Source organism: Piliocolobus tephrosceles, chromosome 2 (genome assembly GCF_002776525.5).
Source record: "Piliocolobus tephrosceles isolate RC106 chromosome 2, ASM277652v3, whole genome shotgun sequence".
Classification (NCBI taxonomy): Eukaryota; Metazoa; Chordata; class Mammalia; order Primates; family Cercopithecidae; genus Piliocolobus; species Piliocolobus tephrosceles.
In genome coordinates, this window is record NC_045435.1 from 178,800,949 (window position 1) to 178,826,075 (window position 25,127).

Genomic DNA, 25,127 nt, shown 5'->3' on the forward strand with positions numbered 1-25,127 from the left:
TTTTTTGAGGCGGAGTCTTGCTCTGTCGCCCGGACTGGAGTGCAGTGGCCGGATCTCAGCTCACTGCAAGCTCCGCCTCCCGGGTTTACGCCATTCTCCTGCCTCAGCCTCCCCAGTAGCTGAGACTACAGGCGCCCGCCACCTCGCCCAGCTAGTTTTTGTATTTTTAGTAGAGACGGGGTTTCACCGTGTTAGCCAGGATGGTCTCGATCTGCTGACCTCGTGATCCGCCCGTCTCGGCCTCCCAAAGTGCTGGGATTACAGGCTTGAGCCACCGCACCCGGCCTGGGTTTCTCTATTCTAATTTATAAAGTTCTAGGTGACTAGAGCTTCCATGATATCATCTGACACGTTGCTGTTCTGGACTCAGGTTTGTTGAAAGCAGCTGACATACTGTTAGTGATTCCAAGGCCAGAGTCAGGCTGGAGTGAAGAGTTGGCCTGGTGTGTAAGAACTCCATCCCCCCTTAACTGGCAGGATGCAGGCAATGATTCAGTAGGTTAGGCTGGTCACCTCCCCCACCTCCTCACCCCCTGCCATCATTCAAAATAGTAATTATGATGTAATGTTGGTTTAATGTTTAAAAAAATACTCTGATGATTTATGGACTTAAAAGTTATCTAAATGCACCCTGAGGATGATGGTGAAAGGTGCAATTTTGACATCAAAACAAGCGGGCGCATCAAATATTTAATTAAAGGATCAGATGAAGAAAGCAGATGCAAAGTCGCTTAGATGGAAATGTGGCCTAACCCCCCACCCCAAGGTCTGAGAGTGGCAGAAGCTAGTGTCACCTTTGAATACAAAACATGGCTACAGACGAATTCAAGAAAGAGTGAGAATGTATTGCTTATATAATTTTAGGGCTTTTTTTTTCTGAGGCGTAGTCTTGCTCTGTTACCCAGGTTGGAGTGCAGTGGCACAATCTCAGCTCACTGCAAGCTCTGGGTCCCGGGTTCAAGAAATTCGCCTGCCTCAGCCTCCCAAATAGCTGAGATTACAGGCGCCTGCCTCCACACCCGGCTAATTTTTTTGTATTTTTAGTTTCTTTTAAAAAATGATTAATTATTAAAATACAAGATGGTTTAAGGATTCTTGAAGGCATATAGACTCCCTTTCAAATGTAAACGAGTGGAGGAAAAACTGGAAGCCTGCACTCCTCCTCCTTTGCTAACAAAGGGTGTTTATTAGCTAGGATGCAATGAAAAATTTAATACAATGTAGTTTACAGCAGTGGACCGTGTCTTTGGCTCCTCATCTGGATGTGCAGCTCTGGCTTCTCATGGATAAGCTGTATAAAACCTTATTAGATTCAAACACTGTCACTATGCCATATTAAAAAAAATCATAGCTATGAGCTGTATTATACAAGTGGGGTTAAATTAGTTGATTTAAAGATTTCCCTCTTTCCTACTGGTGCTAAAAAATTGTTAAAATTAGGAATGTGCTAATTTAACAATTTACACTACAGGCCTGCTGCCTGGCAATGTGCTGTCAATTCAAGAAAAGAAAGCAAGCAAGCTACTTCATGATGAGAAATCAAACCTCACCCCCACTTCTCTCTCTTTTCTTCCTTTTTTTTTTTTTTTCCTCTGAGCAATGGTCCCCAGGAAACAAACCCACAAACCGCTGTCAAGTTTGATTCCTCTTTCTGGAGTTACAGCCTTCCTGCTCCTCCGTGATGGCTCAGCTGACGCACCACCTCTGCTACTCGTTTTCAAAATACATGTTGAGTCTTAGGACCAGGACCAGGAGGACGATTGAGGTTTTTTTCCTTGTCATCTTTCTTTTCTTTTTCTTTCTTTCTTTTTTTTGGTGGTGGGTGGGGCCAAGCTAAGAGGGAGACAGCAGGTCTGCGCCATCCCTCCTCTGACCCTCTGGGGCCATCTTCCTTCTGGCAATTCTTTTCCCCCATCTGTTTTCCTCTTGTTTTTGTTTTTTAAAAGAGAAGGAAAAACAATCAAAGAAAGGAAAAGAAACGAAACAAAACAAAATTACATGAAACATCTCTATGGCAAGGCCAGTATGGTAGAAAATTATGGTTAAAAAATTATAGGAGTGCATTGATTCATGTGAGCATTCCATGTTTCCACACAGGTCTCAAATTATGGAAGAAATACATTGCTTAGGCAATAGATGGTGGCATGAGAAGCTTCCTCTTTAATTTTTAAATTATACAAAGTTTGCTTCTTCGTTTGGCAAAGGAGGGGCTCTGTTTTGGTTTTATTTGATCAGTAATTTTTCACTCCTTACACATTTCAGTAAATGTTCACTGATCTTCGCTTTGCTCCAGGTGCTGAGGAGGGAGCTCTGGGGACAGCTGAGGGCTTAGGCATTCCTGGTGGGGCTGCCAGGCTCTTCCTCAGCCTGGGAAATGCTCCCATCACAGGACAGCACCCTGGCCCCTGAGATGGCTTCATCCTTTTGGAGAGGTACTTCTGCAGCTTCCTAGGGCCTTCAGCACATGTGTCTAGCTCGGTTGATTTAAGGGCTCTTTCCAGGGTGATCATCCCATGGATTCCAATGAGCAAAACCAGAGGAGCTGGGGAGGTCCACGTAGTGTATTTTAAAATGTCTCCTTCTTTATGATCCAGGCATAGTTATGAAGGTTGGACACCGAGGTATTTTTTTTAAATTGCTTATCGCAGTATAAACAGTGAAATTGTGCACAGATCTTAAATGGCATTTATAAGTTTTGACAAATGTACATACATGGCGATCTATTTTTATTTCACTACCCCAGAAGGTTCCTTCATGCCCTTTCCCAGTCAATACCCCCTCATCCCCAAGGGTACTTTTCCTCTCCCCATAGCTTAGCTCTGTCTGTTCTAGAATTTCCTGGAAATGGAATCACGCAGTATGAACTCTTTTGTGTTTGGGTTCTTTCTCACAACACGATGTTTTTGAGAGTCATCAGGTTGTCGCCTGTACCAGGTTAAATAGGATATCACTAAGAGCGAGATAGTGTTAAGAAGGGGACAATTTTTACCCCGTTGGCCTCCAGGCCAGATACTACCTAAATCCTGGTAAGTGGCCCTCCTTGCCCTTCCAAGTGAGTCTCTCTCCAGGGCCATGCAAGTTTCTCTCCCAGAACCGCTCAGGCGGCCTCGGGCACCACCCAGATGGCTGCGGGGCCATCACCAGGTCGCCTCCCCAGAACAGCTGCCCCCTGCTTCCCCCCAGTCCCATTAAAACTCAAAAGGGAACTCTGGCCCCTCTGCCGATCAGAATTCAGATTCACTTAATTCCACGCAATCAACTGCACACAACCGTGTGATGTTTTGGTGATCACAGATACGCAGAGTCCTTTAAAAAACGTAAAAAGAAAAAAAGAAAAGGTGGGTAAAAACCGAGATCTCCAAGGCAGTGGATATTAGTCTCGGCTGAGCCAGGGATTCAGAATGAAATCTTTTCTTTTTTAAATAAACGGAAGAGTCGTTCTCTGCTCCTCGCTCAGAAGGTTTCAAAGGTCGTCACACTGAAGCCCGGGGGCGTTCATCTCCCCAGCGGCCGGGAGAAGGGAGGAGGTTGGAGGGAGGAGGGAGGGAGCACACAAAAGCGGGCCGTGCTGAGAGGGCTAATGTTTCCTGTTTGCCTGGAGCCCCCTCCCCTGCCTCCCCTCCCCCAGCCCCCTCCCAGCACTCGGGCGGAAGTGAGTTTGCTCCTTTGGAGATTAAAAGGATTCCGAATTCCGATCAGTCCCAATAACCGGCGTACTGAAGAGAAGAGGAGGAGGAGGAGGAGGAGGAAGAGGCGGCAAAGCAGAGAAAGAGGGGGCGCGCGCGCGCGCACGCAACCCGAATTGGGGGAGTTGTGCAAAGCCCCAGGAGGCCGGGGCGCGGCGGGAGCAAAGCCCGGTAGGCGCAGCGCGGCCGAGGCCACCCGCGTCCGGATCGGCGATTCGTTTCAGAAAGATGACGCGGGCGCGAGCCGGCGGCGTTGGCCACGCGGCTCCCGAGCTCGCCGCGCGGGGCTGTTGCCGGTTCCACTGATTCCAGCGCGCCTGAGAGAAGCCTCCATCCCCGAGGCTCGGGATCGGAGGGGGGACCAAGGCGAGGGCGAAATGGCCCAATGACAAAGGAAATGTGATCCCCCTTCGCTGCCAAGGTTTCAGAGAGGACGGACGTGAGGAGGAGGAGGAGGGGCGCAGGGCGCGCGCGGAGCTCGGATAGCATTGCACGACGGCCCGCGCGGAGCGGGTACATCTAATATCTTCCTGCCGATGAATAATTCAGGGCGGCCCGCGGGGACCTGCGGCCCCGCGCGCTAAGCCGAAGGGGAAGGAGCTTGCGGGAAGCGCCCAGGCCAGGCGAGGCGGGGGCACGAGGGCTCCGGGCCGCGTGGGGCGCGCGTGCGTGTTAAGCGCGGGCAGCCGCGGCCCGGCTGGGCAGGCGCGCGGGAGACTCGAGGCGCGTGGGACGCGCGTGCGTACTGCACGCGTGCGGCCGCGGCTGGGCCACCACGAGCTGCAGCTGCTGCGGGGCCCACCGCCCTGCAGACGAGGCCGCGCCTGGCGGTGCGCAAGCCCCAAGCGGAGCACACCGGGCCACCCAGGAGCCCCTAGCCGCCGCGTCATGCGGCGGGGCGGCCGGCGTCGCGCGGGGAGACACCGGCTTGGCGACGCGCCGCTCCCGCCTTTACTAGTTTGGGGCGCCTTCCCCTCCCAAGAACAGACTAGATTGGTTTAAAGAAAAGCAACGCACCAAATACTCGTGGAACCAAATTCTGCTCTCGCCAGGACTGGGACTGCACAGCGAACTCTCCTTTTGGGAACTCCTTTCGGCTATCGCGAAGCGAAGCCCCAGCTGCTCCAGGGAGTCTTCCGACCTCCCTGCCCCCGCTCGCCCCTCGCCTGTTGGGGCTTGTTCCGGTCTTCTCTCTTCGGAAGGCACGCGGCCCCCAAGTTATCCGGAGGAATCTGTGTTGCCTCTGGATAGTGGCATTTAATGCCTGCAGTGTCGCGGGTGGCAGCGCTCGGGCCGGACGTGGCGAAGCCAAGCGGGCAGCGCTGCTCTGGTGCCGGCTACCGAATTGCAGGCCTAATCGATGCATTTTTCTGAGTGAGTCGGTGGCTCCCCCACCCACCTCGTCCGCTCTCTCCTCCTCCTCCTCTTCCTCTCTGGTCTCCTCCCTCCTCCGGGCTAGGTTGCAAATGGCTTCGTTCCCCGAGACCGATTTCCAGATCTGCTTGCTGTGCAAGGAGATGTGCGGCTCGCCGGCGCCGCTCTCCTCCAACTCGTCCGCGTCGTCGTCGTCCTCGCAGACGTCCACGTCGTCGGGGGGCGGCGGCGGGGGCCCTGGGGCGGCGGCGCGCCGCCTACACGTCCTACCCTGCCTGCACGCCTTCTGCCGCCCCTGCCTCGAGGCGCACCGGCTGCCGGCGGCGGGCGGCGGCGCGCCTGGAGAGCCGCTCAAGCTGCGCTGTCCGGTGTGCGACCAGAAAGTAGTGCTAACAGAGGCGGCGGGCATGGACGCGCTGCCTTCGTCCGCCTTCCTGCTCAGCAACCTGCTTGACGCGGTGGTGGCCACTGCCGACGAGCCGCCGCCCAAGAACGGGCGCGCCGGCGCTCCGGCGGGCGCCGGCGGCCACAGCAACCACCGGCACCACGGTCACCACGCGCACCCGCGCGCGTCCGCCCCCGCACCGCCACTCCCGCAGGCACCGCAGCCGCCCGCGGCTTCCCGCTCGGCACCCGGCGGCCCGGCCGCTTCCCCGTCGGCGTTGCTGCTGCGCCGGCCTCACGGCTGCAGCTCGTGCGATGAGGGCAACGCAGCTTCCTCGCGCTGCCTCGATTGCCAGGAGCACCTGTGCGACAACTGCGTCCGAGCGCACCAGCGCGTGCGCCTCACCAAGGACCACTACATCGAGCGCGGCCCGCCGGGTCCCGGTGCCGCGGCAGCGGCGCAGCAGCTGGGGCTCGGGCCGCCCTTTCCCGGCCCGCCCTTCTCCATCCTCTCAGTGTTTCCCGAGCGCCTCGGCTTCTGCCAGCACCACGACGACGAGGTGAGTGCGTGGGGCGTGTGTTTGTGTTCACCAGATAACTGCGAGTGTGCTCAACAGGGATCTCCCGGCCGGTCCCATAGCGAGGGGAGGAGGCCCTCTCCGGATTTGCTTTGTATTTCCTTTAGCTACGTGGCAGTCCTCGCTACCGAAGTAGATCATGACCTGGGAAGTCTGTGGAAGTGGATTCTGTGTAAGTGTCGCGAGGGGCCCCGAAATATCCCATAGCGTGGGATCCTCCCTTTTCCGATTTTAGTTTGTGTGTGGCAAAACGCGGCAATCGTCTTAAGTTAGGCATGAGTTGGGAAGAGATAGGTGTGTTTGTGTAGACGTGGCCTCCTGGCGCGGGCACGCCAGAGGCCTCCCAACGTGATGAGGAGGCGCTTCTTTATTTTCAGATTTTTGTTTGGAAAACTCATAGGTTGTTGCCTTTAAAATAGGGCGTGAGCCCGGAAGAGATGGTTGTGTGGGTGAGTGCGTGGAGTTGGTGTGCCTCCGTAGACCTGGTTTCCACGTGCGCACTTGTGAGGGGAAGACTGGTTTTTTTGTTGTTGGGACAGCATGGTAATCCTTGCTTCCTTATGTTGGGTAAGAGTGGGAGAGTCTGTGGATCTTTGAGGGCCAAGGGCCCCCCGTCTTAAGCCCTTCTCTCTCCGCGGCTGCTTTCTATATTGTTTGAAATGCGTGTTCTGGCCCCTGAACTCTCCTAGCGTGAAATCGCCGTTCGTAGGCCCACGGCTCCACCCCGAGATAGAAGCAGAATAAGGGGACAACGTTACCTTCACCCGCCTGAGTCTCTTGGGCCGCGCCCGCCTGCCCGGACTCCAAGCCCTACAGGAACCGGTTTCCCTGGTTAGGAGGTATCCACCCGGCTCAACCTAGGGCCTCGACTTCTTTGGAAAAGACCAAGGCAGCCGTACGCTGCTGGAACGCCGGAGTGCGACGCGTCTTAGGGCTACATCGCAACTCTCGGGCTTGATTTCGCCCTTTGGGCCGTCGAGTAAACTTTTGCTTATTTTTCACACCGTGTGAACCCTTTCTCCTTTCCTTTGGTATTACGCGAGTATCTTCTACTCCCCCGAACCCAATAAAGTCAGGCCAAAAGTCTTGAGAAGCGGGCTGTGCCGGAGGGGGTCAGTAACTTAGGCGATCTACCTGTAGACCGGTGAGAGTGGGTGTGGGTGAAAGTCTTGATAGGGTAAGCTGGAGACTGCAGAGGCTTTAAAAACCATAGTGGGGGTCATGGCCTGTGTGAGCTGGAGAGTGGGTACGGAGCACCGCAAAGGTGAGCCCAGCGCTGCTACCTTTTCCACTCCTAACCTGTTATTTGGGGAGGAGGGCGGAGCCATTGCCTGATGGCCTTTAGCTGGCTTCTCCTGTTGGGAAAAAGTTGAAATTCTAATCTACTTGTTGTGGGCATCTCCTTTTAAAGAGTTCCTTCTAGGTAAGAAGCTAGGGGGCAGTTTTCATTTTTAAACTTTGAATGGACTCCTAGTTTTAACATATTATGGGTTCATGTTCTGTAATCACTTTTAGAAAAATGAATGATTGAGGTAAAATACCGATCCAAATCCCAGGAACAGAAAAATGGAGCCAGTTCACTTGCAGATTGGGATCAAATGCAGGGCGGGCAGAATGGGGTTGAATCCAGGAGTTTCCCTCCTGAGAGGTGCTTTTAGTTTAAACGTCAGTTTATATTTCCAGTTAAAGATCCACGTATATTTTTATTTAGACGGAAACAGTAGATGCTCAGTGTTGGCAGACTTGTAAAAGATTTATTCACTTTTACAATTCGAAAACCCTTCAAACTGCATAGGGGAGTGTGAATTGAGAAGTGAAGCTCTCAGCTCACCCTGGGTGGGAGGTACTCCGAAGCTCTTCAGATTCACTTTTTAGCATGTGCAATGTCAGGTTGAAGTAACTAATACTTAACATAAAATTTGCACAGTTTTGAGCAAGATTCTACTTGCTCTCTTTAGCTTTTCATTAAAAACGTTTTGGAAATTAATTGTTTGGCCCTTTTATTCATTCCTAGATTTAGAACGCCAGAAATTTGAGATTAAAGGTGACAAACCAGTGTTCTGAGTAGAAGACAAGTGTTTAGGAGAGAAAGCACTGCCAGGTAGTGAGGTTCATAAATAGTTCCACCCACAGCTTAAATAATTCCTTTTCTTTGAAGGAAGTGATCACGTTAACAGTTTGAGAATATTGTTCCTTTAAAAAGACATCCCTCTGGCTGGGAAGGAGCTTTAGGACATTTACATTTGGAGGATGATAGGCCTATATCTTGACTGTGGTATACTGAATGCCTAAATCCACTTATTTAGTGTGTATACTGTCTACCTCAATTTTTAAGAAGAGCTCCTTAACTGAGTTACTTCCCTTGTCAAACAGGCTCCGTTAAATAATTCAGAGCAGCACCTTTTCTTTATAGTGACTAAGGCCACCTGACCTTGGGAAGGAGGCCCAAACACCCTGCCCCCAGCCTGCAGGGTCTCTCGCCCAAGGAGACTTTCTTCCATAAGCGTCCCCTTGGAAATGTCTCCTTAGGATTGGTGAGTGAGGTGTCTTGTCTGAGCAATTGGCTTTAAGCCGTAGTGATGATAACCTGGAAATCTTTAGGTTTTTCAACGAAATAATGAGCCTTGCTTGCTGCTACTCTCTTTGGCTTATTTCAACAGCATAGTTGGGGCTTTTCACTAGTTCTGTGCCTCCAGAGTCCGAAAGACCTGCAGGCTCCGTGGCCCAGCCAGCATCCGGGCGGGGAATCCGAGGCCGCCGTCCCCGGAACAGCTGGCCTCGGGCCCCCTGCGTGCCGCGGGTCCCGGGAGAGGCGGGCGCAGGCAGAGTCGCCACGGGCCTGTGCTGCCGCCCGGCCATCCAGGAGCCTGCCTCGGCTCTGGGGACGTGGCCTGGCCGGCGGCTGCTCCTCCTCCCCGCAGGCACTCGCTGGGGTGTTCTCGGCCCCTCTGGTCATGGAGAAGGGTCTTCGCTTGAGTTTTGGAGGAAGAGTTTCACCACTAGGGAGTTGTGAGCACTGCTCCAGCTGCTCACAAGTGGCCTTTTAGCATTGTTTTGCTTTTGGCACATAGGACATGAGCCCTTTGCAGCCTTGGAGGCGACACCAGGAGCAGAAATCCTGGGTGTGTTCTGTGCCCAAGCTGAGCCTCAGGATTCTGTGAATGGCGGGAAGCTGAGCAAGGTTTGAACCCAGGAAAGCCTCTGTCACTAGTGGTGAGGGGCAGTGGGGGTGACATTGTTGCCACCTGGAAAACATTGTAGCCCACCCCACTCGAGGATGGCAATATTGTTCCCAGTTAGGCGGGTCCGGGGGTGGAATTTTCTGGAGTCTCTGGTTGGAAAAAGGGGTGCAGGTGTTGGTAGTGTCCATGCGGTCCCTGTGTTGGGTTTTAAAATGCCACCTGAAGATAAAAGTTCTAGAATTCCAACCTGATTTGACCCTGAACATTGGGCACTCCCTGGGACTGTCTCCTGGCAGGAAACTTAAAGTGGCTTCAGACTCTTGGAACAAGGTTTGCTGCCTAAAATAATCGGTGGTTGTGTGAATTTCTGTTTTATATATTGCAAGTCACCATAAATGGGACTGTACCTGTATTCAGCACCAGTGTATATTATTCTCCGTTCCCAAAGTCTTAAGTTTTTTCGAGCCTGCATATACTCAGTGTATGCATGCTTATTTTTAAATTATATGTATGTTCTTGCTTAAATTATAAAATCCATACCAAAATATTTTTAAAAGCATAATACAAATTTCCCACTTACACTGTCCTATCTTTTCCTTCTTTAGAAGTGATCAGATGTAACTAAGTTGGTGAAATTTATGATAAACATTGAGAATTTCTAGCTGAAATTGGGATTTTAGTTGGAATCTGATTGATTCATATTAATTTCAACAGCTTTTTTTTTTTTTTTTTAAAGTAAGGACAAGGAGAGAAAGTGAACAGAAATGGGTATTCTAGCATTTCTGTTACCTGCCTTCAACCTGCTCTACACTACTGGGTGAATATGTCTTCTGAGTGCAGACATCTCACCTACTGGCTAGAAAACCAAACTTTACATGCCTTGGAAATAGTTACAGAGGTTGCTGCTATGAATCCAGTTCAGCAGGTAGACATTTGGAAGCCTATTGAATTCAGAAAATGCTTGATAAAAACATATAGGAGGGAAATGTTCATTATTGATATGTTAATTGTTTAGCCTTTGTGGGTTTAAGCTATTTCCACTAAAGTGCATGGGAATGGATTTTTCAACATGGACCTTCAGGAAGTGGGGGCCATGGCTACTTTGGCAAGCCTGTACTGATGAGGTTGCCTTGAAGGCACAACGTGTCATGAACTGTGCTAGTAATATGGAGGCTGTTGTGGTATCAGCACTGTCTGGGAAACCTTTTGTGATTATTTGTTCAGTTTCCTTCCTTTGAAAAGATATACTGTAGTGATTTGGGGATTGCATAGATTTGATACAAGATTTTAATTTCCAATTCTAGGAATATACATTTTGGAAAACAAGATATTTGGGAACAAAACGGGTACTTTTTCTAGACTGCCAGGTCTTCATTTGACAATAGTATTTGTTCTTTATCATTGACATTGTTTTCTTTTTTCTTTTTTTTTTTGAGATGGAGTCTCACTCTGTCACCCAGGCTGGAGTGCAGTGGCGCCATCTGGGCTCACTGCAAGCTCCGCCTCCCGAGTTTACGCCATTCTACAGTCTCAGCCTCCCGAGTAGCTGGGAGTACAGGCGCCCGTCACCAGGCACGGCTAATTTTTTTGTATTTTTAGTAGAGACGGGGTTTCACCATGTTAGCCAGGATGGTCTCCATCTCCTGACCTCGTGATCCGACCGCCTTGGCCTCCCAAAGTGCTGGGATTACAGGCGGGAGCCATGGCGCCCGGCCAACATTGTTTTCAAAGTGCAATAGGTGTACTTGAAATTGGGAAACCCAGGAGGCGGAGGTTGCGGTGAGCCGAGGGGTCGCCATGTTGGCTAGGCTGGTCTTGAGCTCCTGACCTCAAGGTGCTCTGCCTGCCTCGACCTACCAAAGTGCTGGGATTCAGGTGTGAGCCACTGTGCCTGGCCGTTAGTTATTTTCTAGAAGGATCTCAGGAGGTTAAAATGTGTAGTTTCTCAAGTACTACTTAATATGGATGTAACTTTCTTCTCACATGTAAAATTATGAGCATAATTGGACTTTTTGCCTTTTTACTGAAAAAAATAACTAATAATCATGCATGTATAGTAAGGGAGTTAGTTCTTGTGGAAGCTGTCAGTGAGGTGAAATGGCTAAAATGCTTTTTGAAGTGGTTTGCCAGGGTAAAACGTGTTTGTAAGTTTTTCTGGTTCAAGAGGAATTTTCATTAATACTGTAGGTCTAAAATTTAACCCCCTCCGAGTTATTTCTGTTGCTAAAAGTCACATGGTTTGCCATTTCTCCGTCCGGTTCTCCACACAGGGCAGGGTTTATTTTGTCTGTATTCATTCTTAGCAAATAAAGGACCATTTCAGTGTCAGTTTTGACACTTAGGCAAAAGGGTGAGATGAATTCTATACTATGCAGGCAGTTTCAAAATACTGCTTCCCCCTTTCTCCCACTCCCACCCATAAAACTAATCAAGGTTAAAGGCCTGGCTCACTAAGGCTGTTTTTGCTATCTCTGCCATTTTGGAAGAGAGCAAGAGAAAGATAATGATAAAGAATTACAGTTGCCGCCGGGCGCGGTGGCTCAAGCCTGTAATCCCAGCACTTTGGGAGGCCGAGACGGGCGGATCACACGGTCAGGAGATCGAGACCATCCTGGCTAACACGGTGAAACCCTGCCTCTACTAAAATACAAAAAATTAGCCGGGCGTGTTGGCGGGCGCCTGTAGTCCCAGCTACTCGGGAGGCTGAGGCAGGAGAATGGCGTGAACCCGGGAGGCGGAGCTTGCAGTGAGCTGAGATCCGGCCACTGCACTCCAGCCTGGGCAACAGAGAGAGACTCCGTCTCAAAAAAGAAAAAAAAAAGAATTACAGTGCCTTAAGGGAGCAAGATGCCACCCATTGAAGCCTACTCTGTTACCGCTTTTCTTCTTGACCTTTCATGCATTGTGGCTTGCAAGAGTAAGCTTGGTCCATCTTTCCTCTAAAGCTGATGTGACCTCCTCCTTGTTCAATACTAAATTATTCCCCTCCTTTTGAGGTTTTGTCTATACTCACAAACTGAGTTGGCTGAAACCAGATTGAGTGTTTTGATTGACAAGACTCTGACTTGTCAACCTAAAAAGTGGGAGGAGTAGGGGGCCTAGTGGTGTCTCTTTACATTTGAAACTGTTTGACTTAAACTATATTCCAAAGTAAATCTTTGCCTCTCCCATGCCATTTCTTGCCTTCCTCATGGTGTAGATAAATGCAGTTGACTTACAACTGGCTTTGAAGGTAGAATGAAATGAAATGGGGGACGATCCCACTCAACTGCCATCCGGGGGGGTGCGGTGGCTTATGCCTGTAATCCCAGCACTTTGGGAGGCCGACGTGGGCAGATCACATAAGGCCTGGAGTGGGAGACCAGCCTGACTAACATGGTGAAACCCCTTTGCTACTAAAATTACGAAAATTAACCGGGCGAATCCCAGCTAGTGAGGCTGAGGCAGGAAAGTCACTTGAATCTGAGAGGCGGAGGTTGCAGTGAGCCAGGATTGTGCCACTGCACTCCAGTCTGGGCGATAGAACAAGGCTGTGTCTCAAAAACAAAAACAAACTCCCATCCAAACCTGAGTTTTAGACTTACTCATATTAGACTTAGGCTAATAGTTTTTTTGGTCATCCTTACTGTAGATTTTCTAATCTGAACTTTAGATGGTTCCTAACCTGAACTTTAATTCCCGTCAGGTGAGTTCTGGTTTTTTGTGTTGAGAGGGAGTCTTGCTCTGTCACCCGGCCTGGAGTGTAGTGGCACCACATTGGTCAGGCTGGGCTCAAACTCCTGACTTCACGTGATCCCCCCAGCTTGGCCTCCCAAAGTGCTGGGATTACAGGTGTGAGCCACCACACCCAGCCAGGTGAGTTTGTTTGTTTTTTTGAGACACAGTCTCACTCTGTTGCCAGGCTGGAGCGCAGTGGCCTCATCTCTGCTCAGCTCACTGCAAGCTCCGCCTCCCGAGTTTACGCCATTCTCCTGCCTCAGTCTCCTGAGTAGCTGGGACTACAGGCGCCTGCCCAGCTGATTTTTTTTTCTTTTTTTTTTTTTTTGAGACGGAGTCTCTCTCTGTTGCCCAGGCTGGAGTGCAGTGGCCGGATCTCAGCTCACTGCAAGCTCCGCCTCCCGGGTTTACGCCATTCTCCTGCCTCAGCCTCCCGAGTAGCTGGGACTACAGGCGCCCGCCACCTTGCCCGGCTAGTTTTTTGTATTTTTAGTAGAGACGGGGTTTCACCGTGTTAGCCAGGATGGTCTCGATCTCCTGGCCTCGTGATCCACCCGTCTCGGCCTCCCAAAGTGCTGGGATTACAGGCTTGAGCCACCGCGCCCATCCCCAGCTGATTTTTTTGTAATTTTTTTTAGTAGAGACGGGGGGGGGGGGGGGGGGGTTCACCGAGTTAGCCAGGATGGTTAGCCATGTTGGTCAGGATGGTCTCAATCTCTTGACCTCGTGATCCGCCCACCTCGGCCTCCCAAGGTGCTGAAATTACAGGTGTGAGCCACCGCACCTGGCCGTGAGTTTGCTTTGAATGAAGCTGTAGTTAAATTATCAGTTGGCACAAAAAATTAGCAGCCAGTTGTATTTCACTCAAAAACAATTTTCCACATAGAAGTAGTGGTCTTTAGCAATAAAAATACTGTTTTCAGTAATTATGTTAGCATATTGAAGTTGTGATTATTGGGAATGAGGTCCTTTGTCATGAAGGGTGGGGGGATAATTTTTTTTTTTTTTTTTTGAGGTGGAGTCTCACTCTGTTGCCCAGGCTGGAGTGTAATGGTCTGATCTCGGCTCATTGCACCTTCTGCCTCCTGGGTTGAAGTGATTCTCCTGTCTTGGTCTCATAAGTAGCTGGGTTCACAGGCATGCACCACCATGCCTGGCTAATTTTGTATTTGTCATAGAGACAGGGTTTCGCCATATTGGCCAGGCTGGTCTCCAATGATCGCCCGCCTCAGCCTCCCAAAGTGCTGGGATTATAGGCGTGAGCCACCACGCCTTGCAAGGGGGCATAATTCTTGATTGTGATCATTTATATGAGCTTCTGCAGAATAGCACATTTTGTCAACATTAATAGGTTTTAAATAGAGCGGTGGGCACAAAAAAGAATAAAGTGGATGCAGATCAGTTGTGTAGACTGAGGACATACACTTCTGGCCCTGACACCCTGTGAATTCCACGGGCCCTTGAATGGACTTTGGAGCCTGAGTGGTCAGTCAGGTCAGGCGCCCCTGAGAATGAGAGCCTTTGTAAACATCTGTTGGCTGCTGCATCCTGTAGCTGTTACTTCTGGAAAGTTCGGCCAGCCATTTTGTTCTTGTCTTAACCTTTTGCAGTTAAAATGTTTCTCTTGAAATGCCAGTGGATTTGGGGAAGTCGTTTCATACACTTTTGAGACTGATTGGGATAATTACTAAAATGGTGTTATATAAAAAAATCTGCACTTAAGTTTTGCTGCTGAGTATAGATTTGATGACTACTTAAGCACTGGTGTTTTAAAAATGAGAATTGTGAATGAGTGGCATCAGCAGCCATTATTACCATGTGTGGGACACTTAAAGGAAGTCAGGAGTTTAGATCGTGCATCTCTACATTTTGGTCTGTGCCCTCTGAGATCAATGTCAAAGGGAGACATTTCTGTTACTTAGGATTATCAATAGATTTGTACTGAAAATGCTTCCAGAAATGTTGTAGATAAGCATTGAGCAGGAGAGTAGAAAGTTTAGGGTAATAGTTGGAAAAAAGTAAGATTCCTGATAGGCAGTCTTAATCAAGTGTCCATTTAATTATTTGGCTTTGCTTGAGTGCTCTGGTTCTAGGTTAGATTCTGCTTTGCCTCAGTTTTTGCATCTGTAAAATGAGGGCAACTCTTTGCGGTGTCGTAAGGATTAGAGGTGACATATAGTCTTACAGCACAGTGCCCTACAATTGAAGGCAATTGGAAACTTTTTTTTTTTTTGAGGTGGAGTCTTGCTTTGTCACCCAGGCTGGAGTGCAGTGGTGCAATCACAGCTTACTGCTGTCTCAACCTTCCCGGCTCAAGTGATCCTCCCACCTTAACCTCTCGAGAAGGTGCATGCCACGAAGCCTGGCTAATTAAAAAAAATTCTTGTAGAGACTGGATTGCACCATGTTGCCCAGGCTTGTCTACAACTCCTGGGCTCAAGCCACCCTCCTGCCTGTCCTCCCAAAGTGCTGGGATTACAGGCATCAACCACCTCACCTGGCCCCTGTTTACATTTTATATGATGTGTTTGAAAACCGCTAATTTTTCTTTTTAATTTTTTTGTGGAGGCGGGGGTTCTCACTTTGTTGCCCAGGCTGGTCTTGAACTCTTGGCCTCAAGTGATAGTGATCCTCCTACTTCAGTCTCCTAGAGTACTGGGGTTACAAGCATGAGCCATTGCCCTCCACTAGAAAACACTAATTTTTTTTTTTTTTGACACAGACTCTCACTCTGTCACTCAGGCTGGAGTGTAGTGGTGTGATCTCGGCTTACTGCAACCTCCGCTTCCCGGGTTCAAGCAATTCTTCTGCCTCAGCCTTCTGAGTAGCTGGAACTACAGGCATGCACCACCATGCCTGGCTAATTTTTTTTTTTTTTTGGGACGGAGTTTCACTCTTGCCCAGACTGGAGTGGAATGGTGTGATCCCGAGTAGCTGGGATTGCAGGCATGAGCCACCACAGAGACAGGGTTTCTCTGTGTTGGTGAGGCTGGTCTCGAACTCCTGACCTCAGGTGATCCACCTGCCTCCCAAAGTTCTGGTATTACAGGCGTGAGCCACTGTGCCTGGCCATGCCTCGCTAATTTTTGTATTTTTAGTAGATACGAGGTTTCACCGTGTTGACCAGGCTGGTCTCCAACTTCTGACCTTGTGATCCACCCGCCTGGCCTCCCAAAGTGCTGGGATTACAGGCATGAGCCACGGCGCCCTGCCACCATCATTAATCTTTAAAGCCAGGATATTGTGTGGGGGCTGGGGAGAGGAAGGGAAACTGTGGCATATCAAGGAAGCAAATCAGCTTGCTCAATGGAACAGTCTAATCTCTGCAACTAGAATATTTAGTAAGCATTAATGTCATGGTATTGTGCCCGTGTGTGTTTGTGTGTGTCTGTGTATGCATTGGAGGAGGCATCTGAAGAAGAATCAAATTGTCACAAGAAAGGCCTTAAGTCTTCATAGAAGAAACTTCTTCATTACAAATGGGAATGCTGAGTCCTGGGGTATGAAATGACTTGATCAGAAACTGTCCTGACTCCTAGTCTAGCACTCTTTCCACATTACTATTTATGTGACAATAACGTGTTACTGGCAAATGTAGCTTTTTGAGATTAATCCTTAAAAATCTGCTTAATACTAAATTTACTGCCTGAATTTTTTTTTTTTTTTTTGAGATGGAGTCTTGCTCTGTCACCCAGGCTAGAGTGCAGTGGCACCATCTTGGCTCACTGCAACCTCTGCCTCCTGGGTTCCAGCATTCTCTTGCCTCAGCCTCCCAGGTACGTGGGACTGTAGGTGCATGCCACCATGCCCAGGTAATTTTGTATTTTTAGTAGAGATGGGGTTTCACCATGTTAGCCAGGCTGGTCTTGAACTCTTGGCCTCCCAAAATGCTGGGATTATAGGCGTGAGCCACTGTGCCCAGCCTCTACGTGTGTTTTTTGTTTGTTTGTTTGGTTTTTTTTTTTTTTTATTTTATCTTCTTGCTTTGACCTAAGTCATTAAGGAGTCTAAGGAGAAAATTAAAAAGCTTAAATGGGCTCTGGTCTCTTAGCCAAAAACTGAGTATAACCATCTTGCAAAAAACTGCTTGTCATTCCAAAATTAATTTTTTTTTTTTTTTTTTTCCTGAGACGGAGTCTTGCTCTGTCACCCAGGCTGGAGTGTAGTGGCCGGATCCTGGCTCACTGCAAGCTCCGTCTCCCAGGTTCACGCCATTCTCCTGCCTCAGCCTCCCGAGTAGCTGGGACTACAGGCGCCGGCCACCTCACCTGGCTAGTTTTTTGCATTTTTTAGTAGAGACGGGGTTTCACCATGTTAGCCAGGATGGTCTCGATCTCCTGACCTTGTGATCCGCCCGTCTCAGCCTCCCAAAGTGCTGGGATTACAGGCTTGAGCCACCACGCCCGGCCATCCAAAATTAATTTAATAAGTATTACCAGAATGATAATTTAGCGAGGGAGAAAGCTTTGAGTTTTGTTAATCTCTTGAAATGATAACTACATCTCATAGTATCAGGGTGAGGTGCATCCTCTGGGCATATTCTATTCCAGATTGCCGGGAATGGAGCCCACCTCCTGCTCCTGTCCCCATGCCCTCTCACCCTGGCCCCGACACCTCAGAGCAATTTGGCATTAATGGAGTGGGGATTTTTACACTAAGTCTGGCCTCTGTCAATATCAGTGGATTTAAGGACCAATTCTAGCTTTTGCCTGATTGTCAACTTCCAATGAGTTAATGCAAATTAGGTTTGACCCTCAGAAGATGCCCAAGCTCTGCCTTCATTCCTTTGCAGAAACGAAGGAGACTTCTTAGTTTTCAGGCCATAGAATGCCTCCCCCTGCCCCAGATGTTGAGGGTTTTTTTTTTGTGTGTGTATGTTTTGTTTTTTTGCCGGAACTGGAGTGCAGTGGCGTGATCTAGGCTCACTGCAACCTCCACCTCCTGGGTTCAAGCGATCTGGTGCCTCAGCTTCCCCAGTAGCTGGGATTATAGGCGCCTGCCACCACGCCTGGGTAATTTTGGTATTTTTTTTTAGCAGAGACTGGGTTTCACCATGTTGGCCAGGCTGGTCTCGAACTCCTGACCTCAGGTGATCCACCTACCCCGGCCTCCCAAAGTGTTGGAATTACAGGCGTGAGCCACTGTGCCTGCCTGCAAATGTTGAGTTTTGATGGACTTTTCCAACCACATTATATAGATGGGGGTGGGGGACCGTTGGGGGATTTTGGAGATGAAAGGGGAAGAGTAGCTTGAAAAATGCTCACAGCTTCTTGGTATAGGTAAGACCATGAGCCATAGAATAACGACTGGATTTAAGTCCTAGTGTTGCCCTGTGTGACCTTGGACAAGTCACTTAACTGACTTGATTTCTGACCCTTAAGATGGGAGTGATAGGGGTGGCTACATCTTCCAGACCTATTTATGGGGAGCTCTTTCACATGAAGGTGGTTTGAAAGAGATAGAAAATTTTATGTTGTAATGTATGTGCCCATAACTGTAAATATCATGAAAAAATTTGGCTTCAACTTTTCCTGCAAGTTGCAGCCAAACAGCTAAAGTTTCTTTTCATGAAATTAAACAATGTTGCTTAACTTCCTTTTTTTTTTTTTTGAGAAGGAGTCTCCCTCTGTCGCCCAGGCTGGAGTGCAGTGGCCGGATCTCAGCTCACTGCAAGCTCTGCCTCCCGGGTTTACGCCATTCTCCTGCCTCAGCCTCCCAAGTAGCTGGGACTATAGGCGCTCGCCACCTCGCCCGGCTAGTTTTTTGTATTTTTTAGTAGAGACGGGGTTTCACCGTATTAGCCAGGATGGTCTCGATCTCCTGACCTCGTGATCCGCCCGTCTCGGCCTCCCAAAGTGCTGGGATTACAGGCTTGAGCCACCGCGCCCGGCCCTTTTTTTTTTTTTTCGGAGACAGAATCTTGCTGGGATGCCCAGGCTGGAGTACAATGGCGCGATCTCGGCTCACTACAACCTCTGACTCCCGGGTTCAAGTGATTCTCTTGCCTCAGCCTCTGGAGTAGCCAGGCGCGTGCAACCACACCCGGCTAATTTTTGTATTTCGAGTAGAGATGGAGTTTTACCATGTTGGCCAGGCAGGTCTTGAACTCTTGACCTCAAGTAATCTGCCCTCCTTGGCCTCCCAAAGTGCTTGGGATTACAGGCATGAGCCCTTGCACCCGGCCGTTATCTTCCTTAAAAGATATGTTTTGGTTGATGGCCAAGCAGTATTTGATGCCATGAAATAACTTGGGCAGTTCCTCATTGCTGACAGAACTTGATGTATTAAAATTTGCCATCAAAATATTTGAATGCCTGTTTCTGCTCAGTGTGAATTGTGCTCTTCGCTGAAGATGTGTAAGAGCAGTCTACATTCTGTTCCTTGCTTTTGTCTTGTGGTTTACTGGGAATATAAAACTGAAAAGGAAAAGGTGAATTGCGGGGAGGGGATTCTCTACTTCCCTATATGGCCACTTTATATGTGGACTTTTTTAAATTACTAGATGAGATTTAAACGCTAAAGTTGGCCGGGCACTGTGGCTCAAGCCTGTAATCCCAGCACTTTGGGAGGCCGAGACGGGTGGATCACGAGGTCAGGAGATCGAGACCATCCTGGCTAACACAGTGAAACCCCCGTCTCTACTAAAAATACAAAAACTAGCCGGGCGAGGTGTCTGGCGCCTGTAGTCCCAGCTATTCGGGAGGCTGAGGCAGGAGAATGGGTAAACCCGGGAGGCGGAGCTTGCAGTGAGCTGAGAACCGGCCACTGCACTCCAGTCTGGGCGACAGAGCGAGACTCCGCCTCAAAAAAAAAAAAAAAAAACCACTAAAGTTGGCCATGCACATTGGCTTATTCCTGTAATCCCAGCACTTTGGGAAGCCGAGACAGGAGGATGGCTTGAAACTGGGAATTTGAAGACCAGCCTGGGCAACAAAGCAAGACCCTGTCTCTGCAAATTAGCCGAGCACCGTAGTTGTGCCCCTGTGGTCCCAGCTACTGGAGGAGTGGGGAGGGTCTGAGGTGGGAGGATCACTTGAGCCCAGGATGCAGTGAGCTATGATCATGCCATTGCACTTCAGCCTGAGCAACGGAATGAGATCCTGTCTGCTAAAGTTGATGGAATCCAAATAAGTTCAGATGGGGAGATGAGTTTGAGGCTGAATGAACAGTAATGTTGGGGAATACCCAGGTGTGGTGGCACACATATGTGGTCCCAGTTACTCAAGAGATAGGATTGCTTGAGCCTGGGAGGTGGAGGTTGCAGTGAGCTGAGATCATACCACTGCATTCCAGCCTGGGTTGCAAAGTGAGACTCTGTCTCAATAAAAAATAATACAAGTTTAAAAATTATACCTTTTACCTAATTATTTCTACTTCTTTCAACATCCGTAAGGAAGATATAAGGGTCCCCTCTTCTTCCTCCCTTCCTAGGGTGTGGATGATTGATACATTGAAGAAATAATTGGTGTATCAGGGGCCAGAGCCACATTAATTAATAGATAATATAAAGAATTATTGACTGGGCCGGGCGCAGTGGCTCACGCCTGTAATCCTAGCACTTTGGAGGCCAAGGCAGATGGATCACCTGAGGTCAGGAGTTGGAGACCAGCCTGGCCAACACATGGTGAAACCCAGTCGCTACTAAAAATACAAAATCTAGCCAGGCTTGGTGTTACGTGCCTGTCATCCCAGCTACTTGGGAGGCTGAGGCAGGAGAATCACAGGAGAAGCACTTGAACCCAGGAGGTGGAGGTTGCAGCGAGCTGAGATCGCACCACTTCACCATTGCACTCTAGCCTCGGTGACAAGAATGAAACTCTGTCTTTAAAAAAAAAAAAAAAGGCTGTTGTTCCCAAACCTGCTTATTGTAATTAACTCAGCTCAAGTAAAGATGAAATAGGGGTGCAGAATATTGTAATTTCTATGGAAACTGGAATTTCTATGAAAACTGATTTGATAAAGTAAGCCCTGGGGAAACAGCAGAGAGCAAAACAGTCCCACATCCCTGCTGTAGATTTCACATTTGGGATAATAAGATGATTCCCTGCCTTTGCTGTGTCCTTAATCTGCTTCTGACTGGAGTGGAGGCTGCTGCTGTTGCACAGAGGGAGCATCTGTGGATTGCTGGTTTGGAACCCCCTGGCCATCTCCCCGGTGTGAAGTAAGACATTCAGTGCATGATGGTTATAATCTTTTTTTTTTTTTATTTTTTGAGACGGAGTCTCCCTCTGTCGCCTAGGCTGGAGTGCAGTGGCCAGATCTCAGCTCACTGCAAGCTCCGTCTCCCGGGTTTACGCCGTTCTCCTGCCTCAGCCTCCCGAGTAGCTGGGACCACAGGCGCCCGCCACTTCACCCGGCTAGTTTTTTGTATGTTTTAGTAGAGACGGGGGTTTCACCGGGTTAGCCAGGATGGTCTCGATCTCCTGACCTCGTGATCCGCCCGTCTCGGCCTCCCAAAGTGCTGGGATTACAGGCTTGAGCCACCGCGCCCAGCAGATGGTTATAATCTTAAGAGTGAGATGGGGAGGTTGAGTACAGGCTGCAAGAGTACTGAGCACGTTTTTTTTTTTTTTTTTTTTGCTCAGGCTAAAGTGCAGTGGGAAGAACGACCTGACTTTTTTGTTTGAGAATCAAATGAAGTATTTTCTGCAATATGCCCTATTTATAAGTGAAGACATTTATGTAGAAATTTAATGTGAAAGAATTAATATGGGGACAGTGCTGCATAGGGCTAATGGAAGCACCTACCGTGCCCCACCCCCATCCTTGATCTTTGGGGAAAAAATGCATTTTTGTTTGTTTTTAATTTTCTTCATTTTCAACAGGTTCCTACTTCCTTCATTTCTGTCGTTAGCTTGAAAAGAGCCTTCAGGGATTTAGAGGAATATATTCCAAGAGGAAAATTAGTTTTTCCAATTTAATTTGATTTTGAAAACCACGTAGGTGCTGCAAATACAAAGAAAAAACGCAACTCTGTTCAGCTGTGGACTGACCCAAACTATTTGGAGCTGTGGGGCTCAGAGTTACTTCCGTGTGTATGAGTGAAGTAAGGTTTTAAGTGTCTCCACTTTTAAACTGAAGTTTGGTAGGTGAAACAGTGATTGTGTTTGTTATAGTGATAAATGGAAACCATTTGAAGAAAGGATAGCAAATCCTCTCATAGCAGGAGATAGTGATTAAGTCTAGTGACGTTTGGGACTTGACAAAGCAGCTACAAATTTCATGTTAAGCCTGTTGTGCAATAAATCCAGACTTGCCTTGATTGAGATCCTACAGCTGAAGTTGTTACCTGTCTTCATCTGCAGCTTTATTGTTGGTTTATTTAAGTAGATTGTGTGTTAATTACATACACAAATGTTACCATACACAGACATACAATGAAAGGCATTAAATATATCAGGGTTTCCTAGATCGGGGGAGTTTTACTTCTAGTATAGCCAGTTTTAAAGTTGGAAAATGAGCATTTCCTTTTCTCATAAAAGGAGGGATGGTGGGAGGCCGTGTGTGGTGGCTCACACCTGTAATCACAGCACTTCCCGGGAGGCCGAGGCAGGTGGATCACAAGGTCAATATCGAGACCATCCTGGCCAACATGGTGAAACCCTCGTCTCTACTAAAAATACAAAAATTAGCTAGGCGCGGTGGCGGGCGCCTGTAGTCCCAGCTACCCTGGAGACTGAGGCAGGAGAATAGCCTGAATGCGGGAGGCAGAGGTTGCTGTGAGCCGAGATTGCGCCGAGATTGCGCCGCTGCACTCCAGCCTGGTGACAGAGTGAGACTCCATCTCAAAAAAAAAAAAGAGGAATGATGTTCACATATGGCCTTTTGAGCCTTCATTTTGTCTATGGCCTACTACAGAATCTGAGCACAGAATTTGTCTGAATGTAATGACAGTCTGCCCAAACCGGCAGAATGAACTATCTGTGCCTTTTTGTCCTAACCCCATATAATTTAATTTATACAGATTTTTTTGTTTGCTTGTTGAGACGTAAAACCAGTTGTCTTCCCCATCATGAAAGGTATGTAAAGCATCGAATGGAATAAAATTTAAAAGCCATGTGCAAGATGAAACTATGAAGATGAGAAGGAAGCGATGTTAAGCTCTGGTTTGAGAGAAGAAGTTGAGTTTCAGGGTCTGTTGGGTTCCCGTTATTGGCATGTTAAGGACATCTGGACAAATCACAGTTTTTGCATGTGTAACATGATGGGGGGGAGTGGGGTCAGAATGTCCAAGGTGTAACAGTTCTGTAGCTTCAGCAGGTTAAGAAACATTTTCATTTCAATTCCTTGACTTTACACCAATTTGTAAATGTTATCACTGTGCGAGGGTCCTCTCCCCTCCAAATGGTAAAAACAGACAGGTTGGCTCACTGTGAACAGAAAAGAGGAACCCAGATGAATGAATGCTTAATCAAAAGTATGTTAACACTTGATAGGGGTGAAAAAGGGAGAGAAGGGGTAACAATTTTGTTTTAAAGGTGTGTTTAAAAGACAACAACGTTTAATGGTTTTGGGAAAATGACGTTTTGTTTAGAATTCACAATGCTTGTCATTTTAGGTTGTAATTTTTCTGAGTATGTCTATGCCTGGGAGTGTAATATTTGATGTTTTTCATTTCTCCTTCCTTCACCATCCTTAGTCAGCTCGTAATTGCTGTATGAATAGAAAACTGAGATTTTTCTCAGGGATACCATTTATCCTAGAAAGTAACTTTAGTTAACTCTAATCATAAGTAATATAAACCTATTTGTTGTTTGGATTATCTGTAAATTTTATTTTTCAAATGTACCCTGTCCCACTTCTTTCTAAAGTGTGTGGTGTTCCAGGTTCGTGGGGTTCCTTTCAAGCAACCATTTACATACACAAGCATGTAGAGTTTAGTCTTAAAAAACATGTGCAGATGCCACCTTGTACTGACTTGCTGGTCTTTATTTGCTCTAAACTTGTATAGTGTGAAATTTATTTTGCCTTTCGCTGCTTCTGATTGCCTCTTCTATTTGGCTGTTGCCAGCAATGCACATCCTTGTGTCCCTGTTACCCTCTCTTATAGAAGGGAGATCCTCCCCTCCCCCGACTGCTTCCCCAGCAAGGAGATCTCTGGAACCCTGGAGAGGCACGTTTGAGATGCTAATAGATCCCAGCACTTTGCCTCTGAGAGCTTGCCTCCCACCAGCCACATTTCCTCCCTCTCCACCCCTCCCTTATTGCCATCAATCTAATGAAAAGAAGGGTTCGTCCTGTTGTTTTATTCTTCATTTCTGCAATTGCTATGAGGTGTGCATGAGCTTTTTGTATGTTTATTGGCCATTTGAGTTTTCCTCCTGAGTTCCCTGCTCCTGTTCCTGGGCTGATTTCTTGGGTTTAAAAAAAATTCAATTTGTAGGCATTTCGGATAAATACTGATTACTAGTTGTGTGTTACAAAGGATTTCTCTGAGGCCATGGTTTGCCTCCATTTAGTTTAACTTGGTATACATTTTAAATTTTAGTGTGATAGACATTGACTTTCTCTACATTTTGTGTCTTGAGGTCCCACTTTAGGATATAGTCTTGGTATATCATATGAGGTGGATCTAATTTTATTTAGAACAAACGATGAGCCTAATGTCCTGTCTCTGTTAGTGAATAGTTTCTTGTCTTTTTTTTCTTCGTACCTTAGATTTTAGGGAAGCCATTCTGAAAATAGCTATTGGCTGTGGATGAAGAGCAGGTATATGAAGGTCCTTAACTTGTGAATACCAGCTGGCTTGCAGTCAGTTGAGTGTTCATGCTTCGTGGCCATATACTGGTAGCTATTAAGGAAATAGTCTCTGCAGACGTTCATTTATTCACAGCAGACGAGTGATGGTGCTTGTATTGGTCTAGGTCTTGTTATAAACCACCCATTCCTTCAGCATGTACCTATTCCCGGGCTGGGCTTTTTCAAAAACATACAGAATTGCTGTCTTATAGGTGCCTTTTCCCCCCTCAATTTGTATCTTCATTGGATTTTTAAATTGCAAAAGAAATAAGTAGTCACTGTAACACAGGCAAACATGAAGTATATTTAAAAAAAAAAACAAACCTTACCAGTTTCAGTCCCCAAATGTAATCATTGTTAACAGCATGGATAACATCACTGTTCTTATTTCCTAAGCGTATGCAATGCCATCTTTACGACTGTCTGTAATTGAGTTGTGTACACATTGATTGATATAAAGGTGTTTT

General features: G+C 47.9%; 2 protein-coding genes across 2 annotated transcripts in view; one reads left to right on the top strand and one right to left on the bottom strand.

Annotated features, from left to right (window-relative positions):
• Positions 1-3,695: 3,695 nt before the first annotated feature.
• LOC111544362 lies at positions 3,696-4,205 on the bottom strand. Its single transcript, XM_023214890.2, has one exon. The coding sequence runs from the start codon at positions 4,203-4,205 to the stop codon at positions 3,696-3,698; it is 510 nt and encodes a 169-aa protein (XP_023070658.2).
• A 779-nt stretch (positions 4,206-4,984) lies between these two features.
• The window catches only part of TRIM71 (tripartite motif containing 71), an 80,772-nt gene continuing 60,629 nt past the window's right edge, over positions 4,985-25,127 (top strand). Inside the window, exon 1 of the mRNA XM_023214891.3 lies at positions 4,985-6,004. Coding sequence (XP_023070659.1) covers positions 5,153-6,004 — 852 coding nt within the window. The 5' untranslated portion in view covers positions 4,985-5,152. The remainder of the gene's footprint in view (positions 6,005-25,127) is intronic.